The following is a 22,023-nucleotide window of genomic DNA, read 5'->3' as shown; positions in this document are numbered from 1 at the left end:
GATGACAATTAGGCTACAGGAGATGAGCATGATAGCAAACATTTTATGAGGTTTATTTTATTTCATTCATTTTAGCAGTGTTGCTAACAAAATGATTGCAGTTCCCATAGATAGACGGTACATAGTTGCTCTATTTATCACTGACCCTGGATAAGCTAGCGACTAGAATAACACAGCTAACCATTTAGGTCAATAATATGCTGTTTTTATTCATATTTTGTTGGTATTATAATCGTGAGAGAAATTTTAGCTAGCTAGGTTGTTATACCTAAGTAGCTTACCAGGTTAGCTGACTTTTTTCAACACAAATCTAATGTTGGCTAGCTACTTGTCCTTCATGCTAGTGTTTACAGCCATTTCATCACTTCAGAAATGTCATAATAAAAAATATTGATATGGCCAGCTTTGTAGACCATTTCTCCCCTCTTGCTGCAGCTTTACCTCATTTCGTTCTTAAATGTTTTGTCACCTGTGCTTGTTTTGTTGACATGTTTAGTCCTCACCCACTTTTGCTCCTAAAGCACAAATCTGGTGAGCACCTTTTGAGCTCCACCAAGCAAGGCATTTGATTGGTTTGATGTGTTGCGATGTGTGACTGATTTACATTGGGTTCCGACCCCTCTTCCCCAGACTTCCCATTTTAGGGAAGCCTGGTTCCCGACGAGGATAGGTCAAATCAATCTGACATTTTAAAGTGGAAATGTACTTTTAAACCTTGAATACCCTACAAAATTGCATGTCCTGCTTTGCAGGAAAATTCCCACCAACAAAAGAGTGATCAAATTAAGATCCTACATCTGTATTTTTCCTCCACCTGGTGCATTTTATTTTGCTCCTGTTTTGAGAGATGCTGAGCTCACATGTTTTTCCAGGCAAGAGGAACAAGTGGGAACCTTGACAGGTACTTAACAACAATCAAAAACAGTTGTAAACAGGGGACGTTATTGGGCAGGGTGCAGGAAGTGAGCGAGCTAAGGCACATACAGTACTGCCGAGCCTACAGACCACTCCTATCACACTTTCCAGACAGGAACCAACTTTTTCCCAAAGAGCTAAAAAAGACGAATAAAAAAATCTAAATTCATAAATCTGTGCGTTCCATAGACCTGTATGAGCTAAGGTGTTTTTACAGGGTAGGGCATTGCCCGTTTCGTCCTGAGCTTGTCCTTGGACAACAGACCTTTTGCCTTGATACTGTTTGAATGGTTGAAGCATTTGGATGAAAGGTCTGAAATCATATGCACTGTTGAGCTTTTGTGTAACTGGTGTTTGATAAAACTCTCTCTGCATCTCTCATGTAATTGTTACATTTCTGTCACTGGCCAGTCTTGACAGTCCCTTCTAGGTTGCATTCTAGTTCACCAAGCAGCAGTAACTCACTTAGTAGTAGCTAAGTGGTAGCTACTTCTCTGGCCTGCACCTCCTGGGCCTCAACACTGCATTCAATTACAAAGGAATTAACTACACCACAATCAACACTCCTTAGCAAAACCTCTACGAATACAGTGCCTTCAGAAAGTATTCATACCCTTTGACTTATTCAACATTTTGTGGTGTTACAGCCTGAATACAAAATGGATTAAATATATTTCTTTCTCACCCATCTTTCTCACCCATTTCTTTCTCACACAATACCCCATAATTATTATTTTTGTTTTGCAAATTTAATCTGAATAATCCTTCCACATTTTTGCAAGTAGTGAAAGGTTTAGTGTGCAAAAAAAGATTCACAGCTCCCTGAAACAACTGCTGGTTGACTCACAGGTGGTAACTGAGAGAACCCCTAGAGCTAAAAGTCTGATGGCACCAGCGCCCATATCGGCTATATCAACCATATCGGTGGACATACCGGTATGTCAGATTAGCTCAATTAGCTCAATCGCCAATTTCACAGCCTCTGAGTATTACAGAAACACAATATTTTGAATGAATAACAGACAAATGGCTATGGATGAAATTGATAAAAATATCTGTTCAAAATATGAAAAACATACAAAAACGTCTAATCATTCTCAATTTGGGGTCATAAATGACCCCTGTTGGCACTTTTAGGGTTAAAGATTTTATGTAATTTTGTTATCTCATAGCCTTATTCACTAAGCTTGACCGCCTCAGACCTATCCTATTGTGTGCCTCAGCAGACCAGAAGGATGAGAATGAGAGAGTGTTGGGGGGGGGGGGTATTTGAGGCGTGTATTAGATAATTTTTTACTCTTTTTTAGTTGGTCTGTGCTCTAGCTGCACCCACTTCCTCTATGGTAACAGCTGTCAAAACCTTGCTGGATTACAGCACACCACAGAGCTACGGCTCATATTAGAGCCTGGCACTGGGCAGGAAGTAAGGAGGGGTCTGGGCCGTGCAGGGAATATTCAGGACACACTGTTCCTCAGGGCAAGGCGAGTAGGACCCTGGGGAGTTATATCTAAGACCAGGACCCTGTAACTGTAGTGTCTGGTTGATTCAACTACACGTGTTGAGGATACCACAGGGCTTTTCCAGTGATGTTTTAGGTATTAGAACAGATACACTCCCTGTAATTGGGTTTTGTTTTTCACAATCTGATGGGAGGTTATTTTTCACAGACTCAGATTCAGGGACTCAAGTCTCTATCTTTTAGATGAAGTCAGGGCTTCCAGGCTTGTGCGCATGGAGCAATGAGAAGCTTCGCCTCTTGAAGGTTGTTGAGAAACAAAATTCTTTACACATCTGGTAGGGGAATTGGGCTTGTTGAAATAATAGGAGTTCAACAAGGAGATTGTATCAGTTTTGGCAAATGTGTCCTGTTCTGTGTAAACCAAAACAGACTGAAATGTTTGTAGTGATATCTCATATTAATGAGTTACAAAATAATTGTGCTTGACTTTCTGGTAAACGGACACCATGACAGATTGAAATGTATACTGTACGATGACAGAAGACAATCATAGGGCTTTATAATCAATTTAAAATGCTACCCTTGGGCATCGGAGGAAGACATTTGAAATGTCATAGCAAATAGTGGGTGAGTCTCCATGCTGTATATGGTAATCCAACAGGAGTCGGTATCAGATTCTAATAAACACTTAACTCGGCATGACTTAACTCAGTTCGCAGACATGACCTTCCTTGTGTGTGACATCACTCCACAACACCGGATGTACAGCTCTTTTCCAACTGAAAGTGTCTCTAATGTTCATGTGTACTTTAATTTGATGACAGAGGTGGGTACCTCTCCCTCTCTGTAGCTTCACTACTCTCAGCACCTCATCGAAATTATTTTGCACGAGGGTTTACCCCCTTTGTATGAAAATGCATTGAAAGTAAAGCAACAGCGTTGCTTTATTCACCGCAAACAGTGATCAGTGATCAGATACACCTACTGTATTTCGGTACCACTACATCACTGATTGATCCCCGTTTAACATGCATCTTTAACCTCATCCTAGAATGTTCTGAAATACCCAAGTTGTGGAAGTCAGCATTTGTCCTACGTCTTTAGAACGGAGGTGATCCTACTCTACTGAATAACTATCGGCCCATATGTCTATTCTGGCAAAGGTATTGGAGTCCCTAGTCATAAGCAGCTTAAGGTCTACCTCCAGGAAAACAATATTTTGAGTGGTATGCCAAATCAAATCAAATCAAATGTTATTGGTCACATACACATGGTTAGCAGATGTTAATGCTAGTGTAGCGAAATGCTTGTGCCTCTAGTTCCGGCCGTGCAGTAATATCTAACAAGTAATCTAACAATTTCACAACAACTACCTTATACACACAAGTGTAAACCGAATGAATAAGAATATGTACATATAACTATATGGATGAGCGATGGCTGTGCGGCATAGGCAAGATGCAGTAGATGGTATAGAGTACAGTATATACATATGAGATTAGTAATGTAGGGTATCAAATCAAATCAAATTTATTTATATAGCCCTTCGTACATCAGCTGACATCTCAAAGTGCTGTACAGAAACCCAGCCTAAAACCCCAAACAGCAAGCAATGCATGTGAAAGAAGCACGGTGGCTAGGAAAAACTCCCTAGGAAAAACTCCCTAGAAAGGCAAAAACCTAGGAAGAAACCTAGAGAGGAACCAGGCTATGAGGGGTGGCCAGTCCTCTTCTGGCTGTGCCGGGTGGATATTATAGCAGAACATGGTCAAGATGTTAAAATGTTCATAAATGACCAGCATGGTCAAATAATAATAATCATAGTAGTTGTCGAGGGTGCAACAAGCACGTCCGGTGAACAGGTCAGGGTTCCATAGCCGCAGGCAGAACAGTTGAAACTGGAGCAGCAGCACGGCCAGGTGGACTGGGGACAGCAAGGAGTCATCATGCCAGGTAGTCCTGAGGCATGGTCCTAGGGCTCAGGTCCTCCGAGAGAAAGACAGAAAGAGAGAAAGAGAGAATTAGAGAGAGCATATTTAAATTCACACAGGACACCGGATAAGACAAGAGAAATACTCCAGATGTAACAGACTGACCCTAGCCCCCCGACACATAAACTACTGCAGCATAAATACTGGAGGCTGAGACAGGAGGGATCAGAAGACACTGGCCCCATCCGATGATACCCCCGGACAGGGCCAAACAGGCAGGATATAACCCCACCCAAAGCACAGCCCCCACACCACTAGAGGGATGTCTACAACCACCAACTTACCGTCCTAAGACAAGGCCGAGTATAGCCCACAAAGATCTTCGCCATGGCACAACCCAAGGGGGGGCGCCAACCCAGACAGGAAGACCACGTCAGTGACTCAACCCACTCAAGTGACGCACCCCTCCCATGGACGGCATGGAAGAACACCAGTAAGCCAGTGACTCAGCCCCTGTAATAGGGTTAGTGGAAAGAGGGGAACCGGCAAGGCAGAGACAGCAAGTGCGGTTCGTTGCTCCAGCCTTTCCGTTCACCTTCACACTCCTGGGCCAGACTATACTTAATCATAGGACCTACTGAAGAGATAAGTCTTCAGTAAAGACTTAAAGGATGAGACTGAGTCTGCGTCTCTCACATGGGTAGGCAGACCATTCCATAAAAATGGAGCTCTATAGGAGAAAGCCCTACCTCCAGCCGTTTGCTTAGAAATTCTAGGGACAATTAGGAGGCCTGCGTCTTGTGACCGTAGCGTACGTGTAGGTATGTACGGCAGGACCAAATCGGAAAGATAGGTAGGAGCAAGCCAATGTAATGCTTTGTAGGTTAGCAGTAAAACCTTGAAATCAGCCCTTGCCTTAACAGGAAGCCAGTGTAGGGAGGCTAGCAATGGAGTAATATGATCAAATCTTTTGGTTCTAGTCAGGATTCTAGCAGCCGTATTTAGCACTAACTGAAGTTTGTTTAGTGCTTTATCCAGGTAGCCGGAAAGTAGAGCATTGCAGTAGTCCAGCCTAGAAGTAACAAAAGCATGGATAAATTTTTCTGCATCATTTTTGGACAGAAAGTTTCTGATTTTTGCAATGTTACGTAGATGGAAAAAAGCTATCCTTGAAACAGTCTTGATATGTTCTTCAAAAGAGAGATCAGGGTCCAGAGTAACGCCGAGGTCCTTCACAGTTTTATTTGAGACGACTGTACAACCATCCAGATTAATTGTCAGATTCAACAGAAGATCTCTTTGTTTCTTGGGACCTAGAACAAGCATCTCTGTTTTGTCCGAGTTTAAAAGTAGAAAGTTTGCAGCCATCCACTTCTTTATGTCTGAAACACAGGCTTCTAGCGAGGGCAATTTTGGGGCTTCACCATGTTTCATTGAAATGTACAGCTGTGTGTCGTCCGCATAGCAGTGAAATTTAACATTATGTTTTCGAATGACATCCCCAAGAGGTAAAATATATAGTGAAAACAATAGTGGTCCTAAACCGGAACCTTGAGGAACACCCGAAATGTACAATTGATTTGTCAGAGGACAAACCATTCACAGAGACAAACTGATATCTTTCCGACAGATAAGATCTAAACCAGGCCAGAACTTGTCCATGTAGACCAATTTGGGTTTCCAATCTCTCCAAAAGAATGTGGTGATCGATGGTATCAAAAGCGACACTAAGATCTAGGAGCACGAGGACAGATGCAGAGCCTCGGTCTGACGTCATTAAAAGGTAATTTACCACCTTCACAAGTGCAGTCTCAGTGCTATGATGGGGTCTAAAACCAGACTGAAGTGTTTCGTATACATTGTTTGTCTTCAGGAAGGCAGTGAGTTGCTGTGCAACAGCTTTTTCAAAACATTTTGAGAGGAATGGAAGATTCGATATAGGCCGATAGTTTTTTATAATTTCTGGGTCAAGATTCGGCTTTTTCAAGAGAGGCTTTATTACTGCCACTTTTAGTGAGCTTGGTACACATCCGGTGGATAGAGAGCCGTTTATTATGTTCAACATGGGAGGGCCAAGCACAGGAAGCAGCTCTTTCAGTAGTTTAGTTGGAATAGGGTCCAGTATGCAGCATGAGGGTTTGGAGGCCATGATTATTTTCATCATTGTGTCAAGAGATATAGTACTAAAACACTTTAGTATCTCCCTTGATCCTAGGTCCTGGCAGAGTTGTGCAGACTCAGGACAATGGAGCTTTGGAGGAATACCCAGATTTAAAGAGGAGTCCGTAATTTGCTTTCTAATGATCATGATCTTTTCCTCAAAGAAGTTCATAAATTTATTACTGCTGAAGTGAAAGCCATCCTCCATTTGCGAATGCTGCTTTTTAGTTAGCTTTGCGACAGTATCAAAAAGAAATGTTGGATTGTTCTTATTTTCCTCAATTAAGTTGGAAAAATAGGATGATCGAGCAGCAGTATGTAAACATTATATAAAGTGGCATTGTTTAAAGTGACTAGTGATACATTTATTACATCCAATTTTTAATTATTAAGTGGCTAGAGATTTGAGTCAGTATGTTGGCAGCAGCCACTCAATGTTAGTGATGGCTGTTTAACAGTCTGATGGCCTTGAGATAGAAGCTGTTTTTCAGTCTCTCGGTCCCAGCTTTGGTGCACCTGTACTGACCTCGCCTTCTGAATGGTAGCAGGGTGAACAGGCAGTGGCTCGGGTGGTTGTTATCCATGATGATCTTTTTGGCCTTCCTGTGACATCGGGGGGTGTAGGTGTCCTGGAGGGCAGGTAGTTTGCCCTCGGTGCAAAATTGATGATTGAATTGGAGGCGTGCATGGCCACGCAGTCATGTGTGAACAGGGGGTACAGGAGAGGGCTGAGAATGCACCCTTGTGGGGCCCCAGTGTTGAGGATCAGCAGGGTGGAGATGTTGTTTCCTACCCTCACCGCCTGGGTGTGGCCCGTCAGAAAGTCCAGGACCCAGTTGCACAGGGCAGGGTCAAGACCCAGGGTCTCGAGCTTAATGATGAGTTTGGAGGGTACTATGGTGTTAAATGCTGAGCTGTAGTCGATGAACAGCATTCTTACATAGGTATTCCTCTTGTCCAGATGGGTCAGGGCAGTGTGCAGTGTGATTGCGATTGCGTTGTCTGTGGACCTATTGGGGTGGTAAGCAAATTGGAGTGGCTCTAGGGTGTCAGGTAGGGTGGAAGTGATATGATCCTTGACTAGTCTCTCAAAGCACTTCACGATGACAGAAGTGAGTACTATGGGGCGATAGTCGTTTAGCTCAGTTACCTTAGCTTTCTTGGGAACAGGAACAATGGTGGCCCTCTTGAAGCATGTGGGAACAGCAGACTGGGATAGGGATTGTTTGAATATGTCCATAAACACACCAGCCAGCTGGTCTGCGCATGCTCTGAGGATGCGGCTAGGGATGCCGTCTGGGCCGGCAGCCTTGTGAGGGTTAACACGTTTAAATGTTTTACTCACGTTGGCTGCAGTGAAGGAGAGCCCGTAGATTTTGGTAGCGGGCCGTGTTAGTGCCACTGTTTTGTCCTCAAAGTGAGCAAAGAAGTTGTTTAGTTTGTCTGGGAGCAAGACGTCGGTATCCGCGACGGGGCTGGGTTTCTTTTTGTAATCCATGATTGACTGTAGACCCTGCCACATACGTCTCGTGTCTGAGCCGACTCTACTTTGTCTCTATACTGACACTTAGCTTGTTTGATTGCCTTGCGGAGGGAATAGCTACACTGTTTGTATTCGGTCATGTTTCCAGTCACCTTGCCATGACTAAAAGCAGTGGTTCGCACTTTAAATTTTGTGCGAATGCTGCCATCAATCCACGGTTTCTGGTTGGGGAAGATTTTAATAGTCACCGTGGGAACAACATCACCGAAGCATTTGCTAATAAACTCGCTCACCAAATCAGCGCATACATCAATGTTGTTGTTAAGGCTATCTGGAACATATCCCAGTCCACGTGATCGAAGCAATCTTAAAGTGTGGAATCAGTTGGTCGGACCAGCGTTGAACAGACCTGAGCACGGGCATTTCCTGTTTTAGTTTCTGTCTATAGGCTGGGAGCAACAAAATGGAGTCATCATCAGATTTGCCGAAAGGAGGGCGAGAGAGGGCTTTGTATGCGTCGCGGAAGTTAGAGTAACAATGATCCAGAATTTTAACCTGTTGGGTCTAGGGGGCAGCATTTGCACGTCTGGATAAAAAAAATGTACCCGATTTAATCTGGTTACTAATCCTACCCAGTAACTAGAATATGCATATACTTATTATATATGGATAGAAAACACTCTAAAGTTTCCAAAACTGTTTGAATGGTGTCTCTGAGTATAACAGAACTCATTTGGCAGGCAAAACCCTGAGACATTTTCTGACAGGAAGTGGATACCTGATGTGTTGTATTGACTTTAAACCTATCCCATTGAAAAACACAGGGGTTTAGGAATATTTTGGCACTTCCTATTGCTTCCACTAGATGTCACCAGCCTTTACAAAGTGTTTTGAGTCTTCTGGAGGGAGATCTGACCGAACAAGAGCCATGGAACGGTGATGTCCCATTAGACACCTGGCGCGCTACTTCATGTTGGGTACCCTCGTTCCAATACGTTATAAAAGACTATGCATTCGTCCACCTTGAATATTATTCATGTTCTGGTTAAAAAGGCCCTAATGATTTATGCTATACAACGTTTGACATGTTTGAACGAACGGAAATATATTTTTTCCCCTCGTTCATGACGAGAAGTCCGGCTGGCTTACATCATGTGCTAACGAGACGGAGATTTTTGGACATAAATGATGAGCTTTTTTGAACAAAACTACATTCGTTATGGACCTGTGATACCTGGAAGTGACATCTGATGAAGAGAATCAAAGGTAATGGATTATTTACATAGTATTTTCGATTTTAGATCTCCCCAACATGACGTCTAGTCTGTATCGCAACGCCGTATTTTTCTGGGCACAGTGCTCAGATTATTGCAAAGTGTGATTTCCCAGTAAGGTTATTTTTAAATCTGGCAAGTTGATTGCGTTCAAAAGATGTAAATCTATAATTCTTTAAATGACAATATAATATTTTACCAATGTTTTCTAATTTTAATTATTTAATTTGTGACGCTGACTTGACTGCCGGTTATTGGAGGGAAACGATTTCCTCAACATCAATGCCATAGTAAAACGCTGTTTTTGTATATAAATATCAACTTGATAGAACTAAAAATGCATGCATTGTCTAACATAATGTCCTAGGAGTGTCATCTGATGGAGATTGTAAAAGGTTAGTGCATCATTTTAGCTGGTTTTATGGTTTTGGTGACCCTGTCTTTGACTTGACAAAACATTACACACAACTCTTGTAAATGTACTGTCCTAACATACTCTAAATTTATGCTTTCGCCGTAAAACCTTTTTGAAATCGTAAAACGTGGTTAGATTAAGGAGATGTTTATCTTTCAAATGGTGTAACATAGTTGTATTTTTGAAAAATTTGAATTTTGACATTTATTTGGATTCAAATTTGCCGCTCTTGAAATGCACCTGCTGTTGATGGAGTGCACCACGGGTGGCACGCTAGCGTCCCACCTAGCCCCAAGAGGTTTTAACAGCCCGGGTCGCGCATTCGATATGCTGATAACATTTAGGGAGCTTTGTTGTCAGATTAGCTTTGTTAAAATCCCCAGCTACAATAAATGCAGCCTCAGGATATGTGTTTCCAGTTTACATAGAGTTCAATGAAATTCTTTCAGGGCCGTCAAGGTGTCTGCTTGGGGTGGGGGGATATACACGCCTGTGATTATAATCGAAGAGAATTCTCTTGGTAGATAATGCGGTCGGCATTTGATTGTAAGGAGTTTTAGGTCAGGTGAACAAAAGGACTCGAGTTCCTGTATGTTGTGATGATCACACCACGACTTGTTAATCATAAGGCATACACCCCCTTCTTCTTCTTACCAGAGAGATGTTTGTTTCTGTCAGTGCGATGCGTGAAGAAACCGGGTGGCTGTACCGACTCTGATAACGTATCCCGAGTGAGCTACAGGTTAGCATTGAACCCCGAGCCGGGATTGCTAACAAGGCTGGAAATTCAAAACATCAAAAATCTAATAATTTCAATTTCTCAAACAATCAACTATTTTACACAATTTAAATGATAAACATCTCCTTAATCTAACCACATTGTTCGATTTTCAAAGAGGCTTTACGGCAAAAGCATAAAGTTAGATTATGTTAGGACAGTACATAGCCACAAAAGTACAAACATCCATTTTCAATTCAAGGTCAGGCGTCACCAAAAGCAGAAACCAGCTTGAATTATGCACTAACTTTTGTCAATCTCCATCAGATGACACTCCTAGGACATTATGTTATACAATACATGCATTTTTTGTTCCATCAAGTTCATATTTATATCCAAAAACAGCATTTTACAGTAGCGTGAAATTCAGATTTTTTCTTCTCTGAAATGCTTCCGGTGAACATAACAAAATTACTATTCGAAAACATTGGTAAATTATAATATTGTCATTCAAAGAATAATATATTATCATCTCGTAATTGCTACCGAATGGCCAGATCTCAAAATAACTTTACTGGGAAATCACATTTTGCAATAAACGGGGTGCTATGCTAAGAACAACAGGCTATGCTATACAGTTAGCATCATCTAAAATCGATAATAACATTGTAAATACCCCTTACCTTTGATTATCTCCATCAGAAGGCAGGATCCCAGGTCCGGAAGGCATTCCAGGTCCGGAACAAATGTGGTTTCTTTTGACAAAGTTCATAATTTATGTCCAAATAACACCAAGTACTTAGCGTTCATTATGCTCCCACAAAACGTGGTTGGGGGCTGGTAAAATCACGCCCGAAAAGCTAAAAAAACCTAGTAAATAATCTATTTATGTTCGTTCAAACATGTCAAATGTTGTTTAGCATTAATCTTTTGGTCCATTTTTAACGTTAAACATCAGTAATATTTTCACACAACCTATCCTATGTCTAGATAAAAATGATGACAAACTCACGTTTCTCAGATTTATGCGCAGGCGCAAAAAAATGAAGTGATGACATGTCAACTTCCTTGGATTCTAATTTGCTCTCTGTTTATCATAGACGCTTCAAACAACTTTATAAAGATCGTTGACATCTAGTGGAAGCCGTAGGTGTTGCGAAATGAATCCTTTCTCACTATGGTATCTATAAAACAATGACACTAAATAGTACAGTCACAAAATTCACATTTTTTGGGATCTATTTTTCACAGGTTTTTGCCTGCAATATGAGTTTTGTTATACTTACAGACACCATTCAAACTGTTTTAGAAAATTCAGAGTGTTTTCTATCCGAATGTGTTAATAATATGCATATCCTAGCTTCTGAGTTGGTGTAGGAGGCAGTTAAAAATGGGCACATATTTTTTTCAAAATGTCTCAATACTGCCCCCGAGCCCCAACAGGTTTTAAGAACACATTCTTATTTTCAATGGCGGACTAGGAACGGTGGGTTAACTGCCTTGTTCAGGGGCAGAACGACAGATTTTTACCTTGTCAGCTTGGGGATTCAATCTTGCAACCTTACGGCTAATTAGTCCAACGCTCTAACCACCTGCTTTACATTGCACTCCATGAGGAGCCTGCCTGTTACGCGAATGCAGTAAGAAGCCAAGGTAAGTTGCTAGCTAGCATTAAACTTATCTTATAAAAAACAATCAATCAATCATAATCACTAGTTAACTACACATGGTTGATGATATTACTAGTTCATCTAGCCTGTCCTACGTTGCATATAATCGATGCGGTGCACATTCGCGAAAAAGGACTGTTGTTGCTCCAACGTGTACCTAACCATAAACATCAATGTCTTTCTTAAAATCAATACACAAGCATATATTTTTAAACCTGCATATTTAGTTAATACTGCCTGCTAACATTTAACTAGGGAAAATGTGTCACCTCTGGAACAGAGTCAGGGTATATGCAGCAGTTTGGGCCGCCTGGCTCGTTGCAAACTGTGTGAATACTATTTCTTCCTAACAAAGACAGCCAACTTCGCCAAATGGGGGATGATTTAACAAAAGCGCATTTGCGAAAAAATCACAATCGTTGCACGACTGTACCTAACCATAAACATCAATGCCTTTCCTAAAATCCATACACAGAAGTATATATTTTTAATCCTGCATATTTAGCTAAAAGAAATCCAGGTTAGCAGGCAATATTAACCAGGTGAAATTGTGTCAGTTCTCTTACGTTCATTGCACGCAGAGTCAGGGTATATGCAACAGTTTGGGCCGCCTAGCTCGTTGCGAACTAATTTGCCTGAATTGTACGTAATTATGACATAACATTGAAGGTTGTGCAATGTAACAGGAATATTTAGACTTAGGGATGCCACCAGTTAGATAAAATACGAAACGGTTCCGTATTTCACAAAAAAAAGAAACGTTTTGTTTTCGAGATGCTAGTTTCTGGATTCGACCATATTAATGACCTAAGGCTCGTATTTCTGTGTGTTTATTATATTATAATTAAGTCTATGATTTGATATTTGATAGAGCAGTCTGACTGAGCGGTGGTAGGCACCAGCAGGCTCGTAAGCATTCATTCAAACAGCACTTTCGTGCGTTTTGCCAGCAGCCCTTCGCAATTCTTAAAGCATCGCGCTGTTTATGACTTCAAGCCTATCAACTCCCAAGATTAGGCTGGTGTAACCGATGTGAAATGGCTAGCTAGTTAGCCGGGTGTGCGCTAATAGCGTTTCAAACGTCACTCGCTCTGAGACTTGGAGTAGTTGTTCCCCTTGCTCTGCATGGGTAACGCTGCTTCGAGGGTGGCTGTTGTTGATGTGTTCCTGTTTTGAGCCCAGGTAGGAGCGAGGAGAGGGACGGAAGCTATACTGTTACACTGGCAATACTAAAGTGCCTATAAGAACATCCAATAGTCAAAAGTAACCACGCCAGCCTAAGACCTCCAGATCCGTCTTCTTCACCTGAGAGATCTGTTTGTAATAAAGCCCTTTTGTGGGGAAAAACTCATTCTGATTGGCTGGGCCTAGCTCTCCAGTGGGTGGGCCTGGCTCCCTGCCCAGTCAAATCCATAGATTAGGGCCTAATAAATGTAAGGGGATTTCTTATTTTTTTCACCTAACTTTGAACGTAAATCCAATTACAGGGTGACATTTCTGGGTTGATATTTCATTGAATTCACGTTAGTTGACAACTCAACCAAATATAAATCAAACCTAGCCATTGAACTGAAGTCTGTGCCCAGTGGGGTATTCACTGTGCCCTGGATAAGAAGCTGCATTGTATATCTGTATTCATAGAGGCATTTGGCATGTGAACCATACTGTCTTGGTGCAGAGATTGGACTGTATTGGGATTACTGGTCATGTTCTGGAGTGGTTTGTGAACTACTTGTCAAATCGAACCCAGTGTGTTAAGCAGATGGTTGTATGTCGGACACTGTAGAGTTGTGCTCGGTGTGCCTCAAGGATCTATTGTAGGTCCCCTGTTGTTTATTATCTAGATCAACAACATTGGGAGACATATGGAGACAGCTGATGTAGTATTATTTGACCCTGCTGGTCATCTATGAACATTTGAACTTCTTGAAGAACAATCTGGCCTTAATGGCCATGTACTCTTATACTCTCCACCCAGCACAGCCAGAAGAGGACTGGCCACCCCTCAGAGCCTGGTTCCTCTCTAGGTTTCTTCCTAGGTTGCTGCCTTTCCAGGGAGTTTTTCCTAACCACCGTGCTTCTACATTTGCATTGCTTGCTGTTTTGGGTTTTAGGCTGGGTTTCTGTATAAGCACTTTGTGACATCTGCTGATGTAAAAAGGGCTTATAAATACTTTTGATTTGATTTACATTTTTATGCGGATGACACTGTTCTCTATTCAAGTAGCAGCAGTTTGACTTTGGCCTTTGATAAAGCTCAAACTGCTTTTAACATCATTCAACAGAATCTGTATGATTTGAAGCTTGTTCTGAATTCCTCTAAAACAAAATGCATGGTATTTAACAATACTAAACATTGACAACCGTGTAATTACTACCTTGGAAGGACATTCTATAGATCAAGTCAAGATGTACACATATCTGGGAGTGCAAGGGATGAGAAGTTGAGCTTCACCACCCATGTAGAGAACCTTGTCAGGAAACTCAAGCTGCGTGTTGGGGTTTATTACCGGTACAAACTTGTTTTTCTTTTGCCGCCAGAAATTAGTTGATTCGTTGTACTTTTCTCTCGGGTGGACATCACTAGCAACATGCAGGCTCTGACACTGGTACATTCTTATTTATTAGGCCATTTTATGAAAGCGGCCATTTTATTTATCCTCTCTTCTAGCTCAAAATGAAAACACATACAAGCTCAAACCTCAATCTTGTTTTATGCTAACAGTCCCGAAAATTAGAACCGAGCATGGAAAAAGTTTCTTTCCTTACTCAGCCCCCAGGGTGCTGGAATTCTCTCCAAGCCAACCTAAAGCCACAGGACCTGGTGTCCCTGGAGGAGTTCAAAGGACAATTAGATGAACAGGTTGTTTAGACATGTAGTTGTCTCTAGTTATCACCTGGTGTTACTAGTTTGCATTGCCTTATGTAAGGAAGCATGCTGTTTAACTTGACACACACCATACACATGCCCAGTGGTGGAAAAAGTACCAAATTGTCATACTTGAGTAAAAGTAAACATACCTCAAAAGAAAATGACTCAAGTACAGTTGAAGTCGGAAGACCATATATATTGAAGCAACATCTTAAGACATCAATCAGGAAGTTAAAGCTTGGTCGCAAATGGGTCTTCCAAATGGACAATGACCCCAAGCATACTTCCAAAGTTGTGGCAAAATGGCTTAAGGACAACAAAGTCAAGGTATTGGAGTGGCCAACACAAAACCCAGACCTCAATCCTATAGAACATTTGTGGGCAGAACTGAAAAAGTGTGTGCGAGCAAGGAGGCCTACAAACCTGACTCAGTTACACCAGCTCTGTCAGGAGGAATGTGAAAAACTGAGTTCAAATGTATTTGACTAAGGTGTATGTAAACTTCCGACTTCAACTGTAAAAGTGAAAGTCACCCAGTAAAATACTGATTGAGTAAAAGTCTAAAAGTATTTGGTTTTAAACACATATAAGTATTAAAAGTAAATGTAATCGCTAAAATATATAATATAAAATATACTGTTATACTAAAATTCCTTATATTATTAAACAAAACAGACAGCATGATTTTATTGTTTATTTATTTATTTACAGATAGCCAGGGGCACACTGTCACGTCCTGACCATAGAGAGCTTGTATTTTTCTATGGTAGAGTAGGTCAGGGCGTGACTGGGGGTTTTTGTCTAGTTTACTTATTTCTATGTTTGGTTCTAGTTTCTTTTTTCTATGTTGGGTTTTTTGTCTAGTTTAAATTTTCTATGTTGTGTTCTAGGTTCCTTTTTCTATGTTGGGGTTTTTGTCTAGTTTACATTTTCTATGTTGTGTTCTAGGTTCTTTTTTCTAGGTTGGGGTTTCGTATGATTCCCAATTAGAGGCAGCTGGTCATCGTTGTCTCTAATTGGGGGTCATATTTAAGTTGTTGTTTTTCCCACTAGTGTTTGTGGGAGATTATTTTGAGTTTATGCATGTAGCCCCTCTTCATCACGGTTTGTTGTTTATAGTTTATAGTTTATAGTTTATTGTCTGTCTTGCATAGTTTCACATAGAAATAAAGATGTGGAACGATACGCACGCTGTGCCTTGGTCTCTTTCATACGACATCCATGACACACACTTCAACACTCAGACATCATTTACAAACAAAAATATGGGTTTAGTGAGCCTGCCAGATCGGAGGCAGTAAGGATGACCAGGGATGTTCTCTTGATGAGTATGTGAATTAGACAATGTTCCTGTCTTGCTAAGCATTCAAAATGTAACAAGTACTTTTGGGTGTCAGGGAAAATGCAAGGAGTAAAAAGTACATTATTTTCTTTAGGAATATAGTGGAGTAAAAGTAAAAAATATAAATAGTAAAGTACAGATACCCCAAAAAAGTACTTAAGTAGTACTTTAAAGTATTTTTACTTAAGTACTTTATACCATTGCACATGCCGGCACATACATACATACACACACACACACACACACACACACACACACACACACACACACACACACACACACACACACACACACACACACACACACACACACACACACACACACACACATCCACTGTTTGGTTGCTGTTGTATTTGTGCTGTTGCCAGTGTCTTCTGTCTGTTTTGTCTTACATTGTTTTTTATCCCAGCCCCCGCCCCCACAGGAAGCCTTTTGCCTTTTGCCAGGCCGTCATTGTAAATAAGAATTTGTTCTTAACTGACTTGCCTGGTTAAATAAAATAAAACAAATACATACAAAAAGTTGCTTTGAGTTATGGGGAGAAAGAAATATGGATTATTAGTGTTGTAGAACATTTACTGTTTGCTTACTTAGACTCGGACCAAGCTCCAATTAGCAATAGCTAAATAACCATTGGGTATGAATGAGACCAAACATTAAAATAATTTAAAAATTAATTTATTATTTCAGATTTTCTTGCCTTTGTTTTTACAAAGATGTTAAATAACTTAAATACATTCTTACCAGTCATTCGTGATCTGTTTATACCTACAAGCTATACACATGAGGTAGAGGAAAATAATTTACGTTCCCATAAGACATGAATAAGTGAACATGGACAAAGCTTTGTTGGTATAGTATTATCACAAAGGGTAATACATGTTTGTTTTGTTATTAGCAAGCACAGCACAAATCCTAACAAAAATGTACATGGTGATTGTGACCCTCTAAAATATCATTTGTTGTGATCCTTTCCAAGACCATCAGAGTATACCAAAAGTTGAATGAGTTCGCACCAATAGTACTTTGTGTTTGGTCAGTGTGTTTATCTGCACAGATGGCTATGTTACTGGGTACAGACAGAACCCATATACCCCTCACCAACCGCTCAAACACATGGGTTATGCTACAAATCGGGATGCTACAAAAATACTTGTGTAGTATTGTGCAATGTCAATTACATAAAACAGCTGATTATGATCCATTTAATAGCCTTTAGAGTTGCCTTTCAATGTGTTGTACTGTATATAAAACAGTTGAAAAAGGGAAGAGAATTGTTGAGTTACTAAATTTGTTAGGATTTGTTTTGTGCTTAGGAACGGCAAATGTTATAGTTATCTTTAAGAACAATTATGCTGACTTTACAGTATTCACTGTCTCTTGAAGCCTCCACCGCAAAGAAGCCAAAACCCCATACAAGCCTCAAGAAAATAAACTGAGTAAAAAATACAAGTAAATAAAATCAGTTTTGACTTAATGTTATTTACATTGAACACATGCTCATAATATATTTTAAAATAATTTATCTTTCTTTTATTTTCATTTTTCCTACAAAATAGATTTTTATACACGATCCTCTGACAACTACACAGTGCAGAGCTATGAGTTCAAAAATAGAATATGAAGGACTAAGACAATGACATTGAAGAACAACCATTGTATCATGCCGTCCTTTGTCTTGAAAAACGTAGAATATAAAACATACAAAATACATGCAATGTGCATACTGTATTCCTCTCTCCATGACTCTGTTGACCATTTGTATCCATTCAATAAATGACCACTGTAGAGAACCACAGTCTTGGGCAGGGGAGTGTGGAAGCTGTGGGAAGCAGGCATTTATGCTCAGGCTTTCAGCATAGCCATTATGGTTTCCATGTAGCGTGCAAAGTTCTATGTATATATTTTGACCATTCTATATTTGGCATGTCTCCTCATTTTCAAAATGTTTGGAATTCAGCTCTAGAGGATGAACCAACCAACCTTCGTTAGGCTAGACTCCCTTCTGAGAGCATGCTGCTTTTTCTGGATGAATCATGGTGGGTCAAATCAGATATAAACCCTGTGAGCATCACTGGTTTAAAACTGTAGGAGAACTGTAGTCTATTTAACATAGTCGGTGGTCAAAGCTATTTTCGAGGGTATTGGCATGCTATTTACTAATGTTGGTACTCGTTTGGCACTTGTTTTTCACTTACTGATGATCACTTACAACCAAAAGTTTACAGCAGCAATGCACTCCATATTCATGGTTTAGCCTTATATTTTATATTTTACTACTTGCCTTCCCAGCATCAAATGTCTTGGTCCTAACCTCCTTATTGCTACCAACTTCCTCTTTAATTGCCTGTGAGATTTTACCATGTGCCTCATTCTTGTCTCTATACCACAGGAGAATAAACCACTGCTTTTTACAATAAACAAAAACATCTGCACTGTATATATTCATAAATACAAGGTCTTTAAATACTTTAAAGGGAAATTATAAAGGGCTTCTGGGGCTTCAGTGCGTGAATGGGGCTATCTTACAATGTTGGGTTCCTCACTCAGTAGTTCATTCTCACCCACTTAAAACAAGGCAAAGACTGTATACCTAAAGGGAATCTAAAGATGACTTTGCATTTCACGAGTTATTGTAGCTGTTTACAGGGTTGGCTCTGCCTTTGCCACCAGTCATTTTAAACTTCAAACATCCAATATTAAATGTTAGTCATACAAATCTTACTGTACAACATAATGGTAACCTGCCTTAAAGAACATTACTGTCAGAACAACACAAAAGGAGATTGTACCTTTCCAGTCACGGAGTTCTGTTAGCTATGCTCCAAACAATGGATAGACAATGCATAGGCTACAGCTAGAGAATACATTTGCTTTGTTGTCGCCAACACATTTTGTCACCATAATACACCTTAAGCTTCAGCAGGACTATCTCTAAAAGACCGCATTTGCCTCAGGGTGTTAATTTTGAAGCCATTTTGCAGACATGTCAAGATGGATTTTAGTTTCCATAGCATCATACTGTTCATTTTCAACCTCAACCATTTATCCTTGTGAATCAAATGGTGCACTCTAGAGAGAGGAAGGAAGGATATGAGAGTGTATGTATAAAAATAGGGGTTACATTTCTCCTGTACCCCATAGTTTGCTGTTTTGTTTACTTTATAGTAGTATTACTAGCAAGATTGGCTATTCCTTTTTAAACAGAGTGCTAACTAAGTACCAAGAAGCAAGGTGACATAGTTGGGTTGCTATTACTTAGAGCATTAATCAGCTGATTGGAAGATGCATTCTCTACTGGTCAGGTGGTCGGTCTCCTGTTGTCACGGTGACAGTAATAGACACTAGACTCAGAAAAGCAAGGTCATTCTCTCATTGATCTTTCGATTACATGCAGATTTTCAGTTTTTCTTTTAACTCTTCCCAAATAAGTATAGTGGTTTCAGTTATTCCCTGAACATTAGTTGAGTTCGCCCAAGAGTAGCCTAAAATTACTGGCAAAAAAAAATGAAATTTCTGTACATGTATTCACCAACAATTTCACTCTAGTGTAAAAGAATCAAAGACAAATGAGCATGTTTTCTCTCCTCGGGAAGGAGTAGTCCCAAAGGGTCCATAAATGATCCACAGAGAGACACAAAGGACACACGTGCTGCTTTCCAAAGGGCCTTGTCAAAACAAATTATAAAGCAAAAGAGAGCGAGAACACACAAACAACAATACATTTGTGTAGTTAGTGGTTTGTTTAAACATATTCAGAGAAGTGGCAAGTGTATATAATATCATTATAATACAATTTAATTTATTTACATACATATGCATACACACATTGGTGTGTGAGTGTAAATATGTGTGCGTATAATAAATCTTACACCCTGTGTTCTTAACAGTTTCAGAATATGGTTGCCATGATTGCCATATGAGTTGTCATTTGACTCCCCTGCACCCTCACTCGCCGCCAACACACACATTTCTACATTGGGCAAGGCCCCAAAGCCAGTCTTTTACCATTACGGTCATTCTATTGGATCCTCATTAACAGCAAGTTAGCCGGAGACAGCTGCCAAGTGCTGCGTTTTCTCACTGACACATCTGACTGGATGTTGAATAGGCAAGGTAGCCTTTATCCAAGGCTCTAACTCTGCAACCAGAAAGCATGAGACACGTGTTGACCCGGTTGTCAGACAAGGCCAATCTCCTGCTGCAACCCCAACCCCCATTGGCTGGGGCCACAGGGCATTAGAACCAAACGCACACAACAGAAAATCCCTCAAAGTGCTTATAAAGGTCCTCCAACTCCATTGTCTTGCTCTCTCCTCTAAGACTGGGCTACCCTTTACAGGTGTAGACCTCCTCTCTCTGTGTGCACTGCTTGCATTCGACATAGCAGCACCAGCGCACCTGACACTGGCATGGCCGGGTCACAACGCGGCTCTGGGTATTGTGGCCCCTGCCGCAGCAGATGGCGTCGCAGTTCTTGTCCTTGTAGCACTTTCTGGCCGAGGTGCCTGGCGAGTACTTGCTGGGCCGGCAGAAGCTGGGCGAGTCCTCGATGTGGAGCAGGTCCATGGTGCGTGGGATTGGGTCATTGCTGGGGCCTGGTGGGGGCTGCTGCTGCTGGGCCCGGGCCTGGGAGATTTCCCCCTCCCCCGTGGCCTCGTTGGTGGAGCTGCCCACCTTCAGAGAGGTCTCGTAGCGCTGTTTCAGCTGCTTGCCAATCTCATGGAAGGGCGAGAGCTGCCTCCAGCATGTCTGGACGGTGCAGGAGCCTGAGACGCCATGGCATTTGCAGGTAGTCTCTACCCCGGCTTTGATCACCTGGTGGTGGGAGAGGAGAGGAACATACAGACAGTCAGCCACCACAGGGGATCAAAGGGACAGCCTGAGAACTGCATAATATCAACTTTGACCGACTTTATACTTTGTATAGTAAGCAAGGTTTTAAAGAAGAAGAAAACTACCTAGACACTCCCCTGTAATTTCTGCAGCACAATGGGTCTTTGTAATACGTCCTAATATCATAATTAATAACCTCCAATATGAAGACTTTACTCATATCATACACGGGACATCAATGTATTAAAATATGATGAGCACCGAGGCCATAATGATATTTTCTGCTGATACTCCCACCATAGAGTTAGATTATCTAGAGGCTCTACTTATTGGTGATAAACTGTCATTAACATAATAACAATTTACATGGCAACATTGTCAGACTGACGTCACTTCCCGACCAAAGACCAAAACATGTGGTACACTATAAGAGAATCTTTGTGGGTGGGAGTGACGATACATACTGTTATGATAATATTGGGTAATCGAGTTTGATTAAAGTCATCATGTTTATTACTAGTAGTAAGTGGAGGACATAGCTGAGGCACTTTTTCTGAAGAAAAGATCCCTTGAATTCCACAGCCATGGGAAAGAAGGAGACAGGATACCCAGACCCTGGCCCCTGTTATTGGGTTGTTTTAAGGTATGTGGGAGACAGGTCCATCTCTTTCACCAGGCCAACTTCATAATACTGCAGTTAGACCAGCACGTGGAAAGCTAAACAAATCTATTTTACATCAAATATGTTGAGGCCTGAAGATTTCTCAAAATGCATATAATGGGATCGATTCAACAGATGGCATGGAATATGGACTCAGTTCAACTTGAGAGACCACTTCTGACCGTTAATGTTCGACAAACTAACATTATCACGGGTGAAAGGGTTGTTGCTTGGTCAAATACAGCACAACAGTATATAGTACACGTTGCGACATTGCTTGAACTCT

At 41.0% G+C, this 22,023-nt stretch overlaps 1 protein-coding gene across 1 annotated transcript in view; it reads right to left on the bottom strand.

Moving 5' to 3' along the window:
- Window positions 1–16,902: 16,902 nt before the first annotated feature.
- wnt9a (wingless-type MMTV integration site family, member 9A) overlaps window positions 16,903–22,023 on the bottom strand; it is a 29,536-nt gene continuing 24,415 nt past the window's right edge. Inside the window, exon 4 of the mRNA XM_014140586.1 lies at window positions 16,903–21,058. Coding sequence (XP_013996061.1) covers window positions 20,570–21,058 — 489 coding nt within the window. The 3' untranslated portion in view covers window positions 16,903–20,569. The remainder of the gene's footprint in view (window positions 21,059–22,023) is intronic.

This window comes from Salmo salar, chromosome ssa14 (genome assembly GCF_905237065.1).
Source record: "Salmo salar chromosome ssa14, Ssal_v3.1, whole genome shotgun sequence".
Classification (NCBI taxonomy): Eukaryota; Metazoa; Chordata; class Actinopteri; order Salmoniformes; family Salmonidae; genus Salmo; species Salmo salar.
The sequence above is the reverse complement of the archived record's forward strand: the minus strand, read 5'-3'. Positions and strand labels throughout refer to the sequence as shown.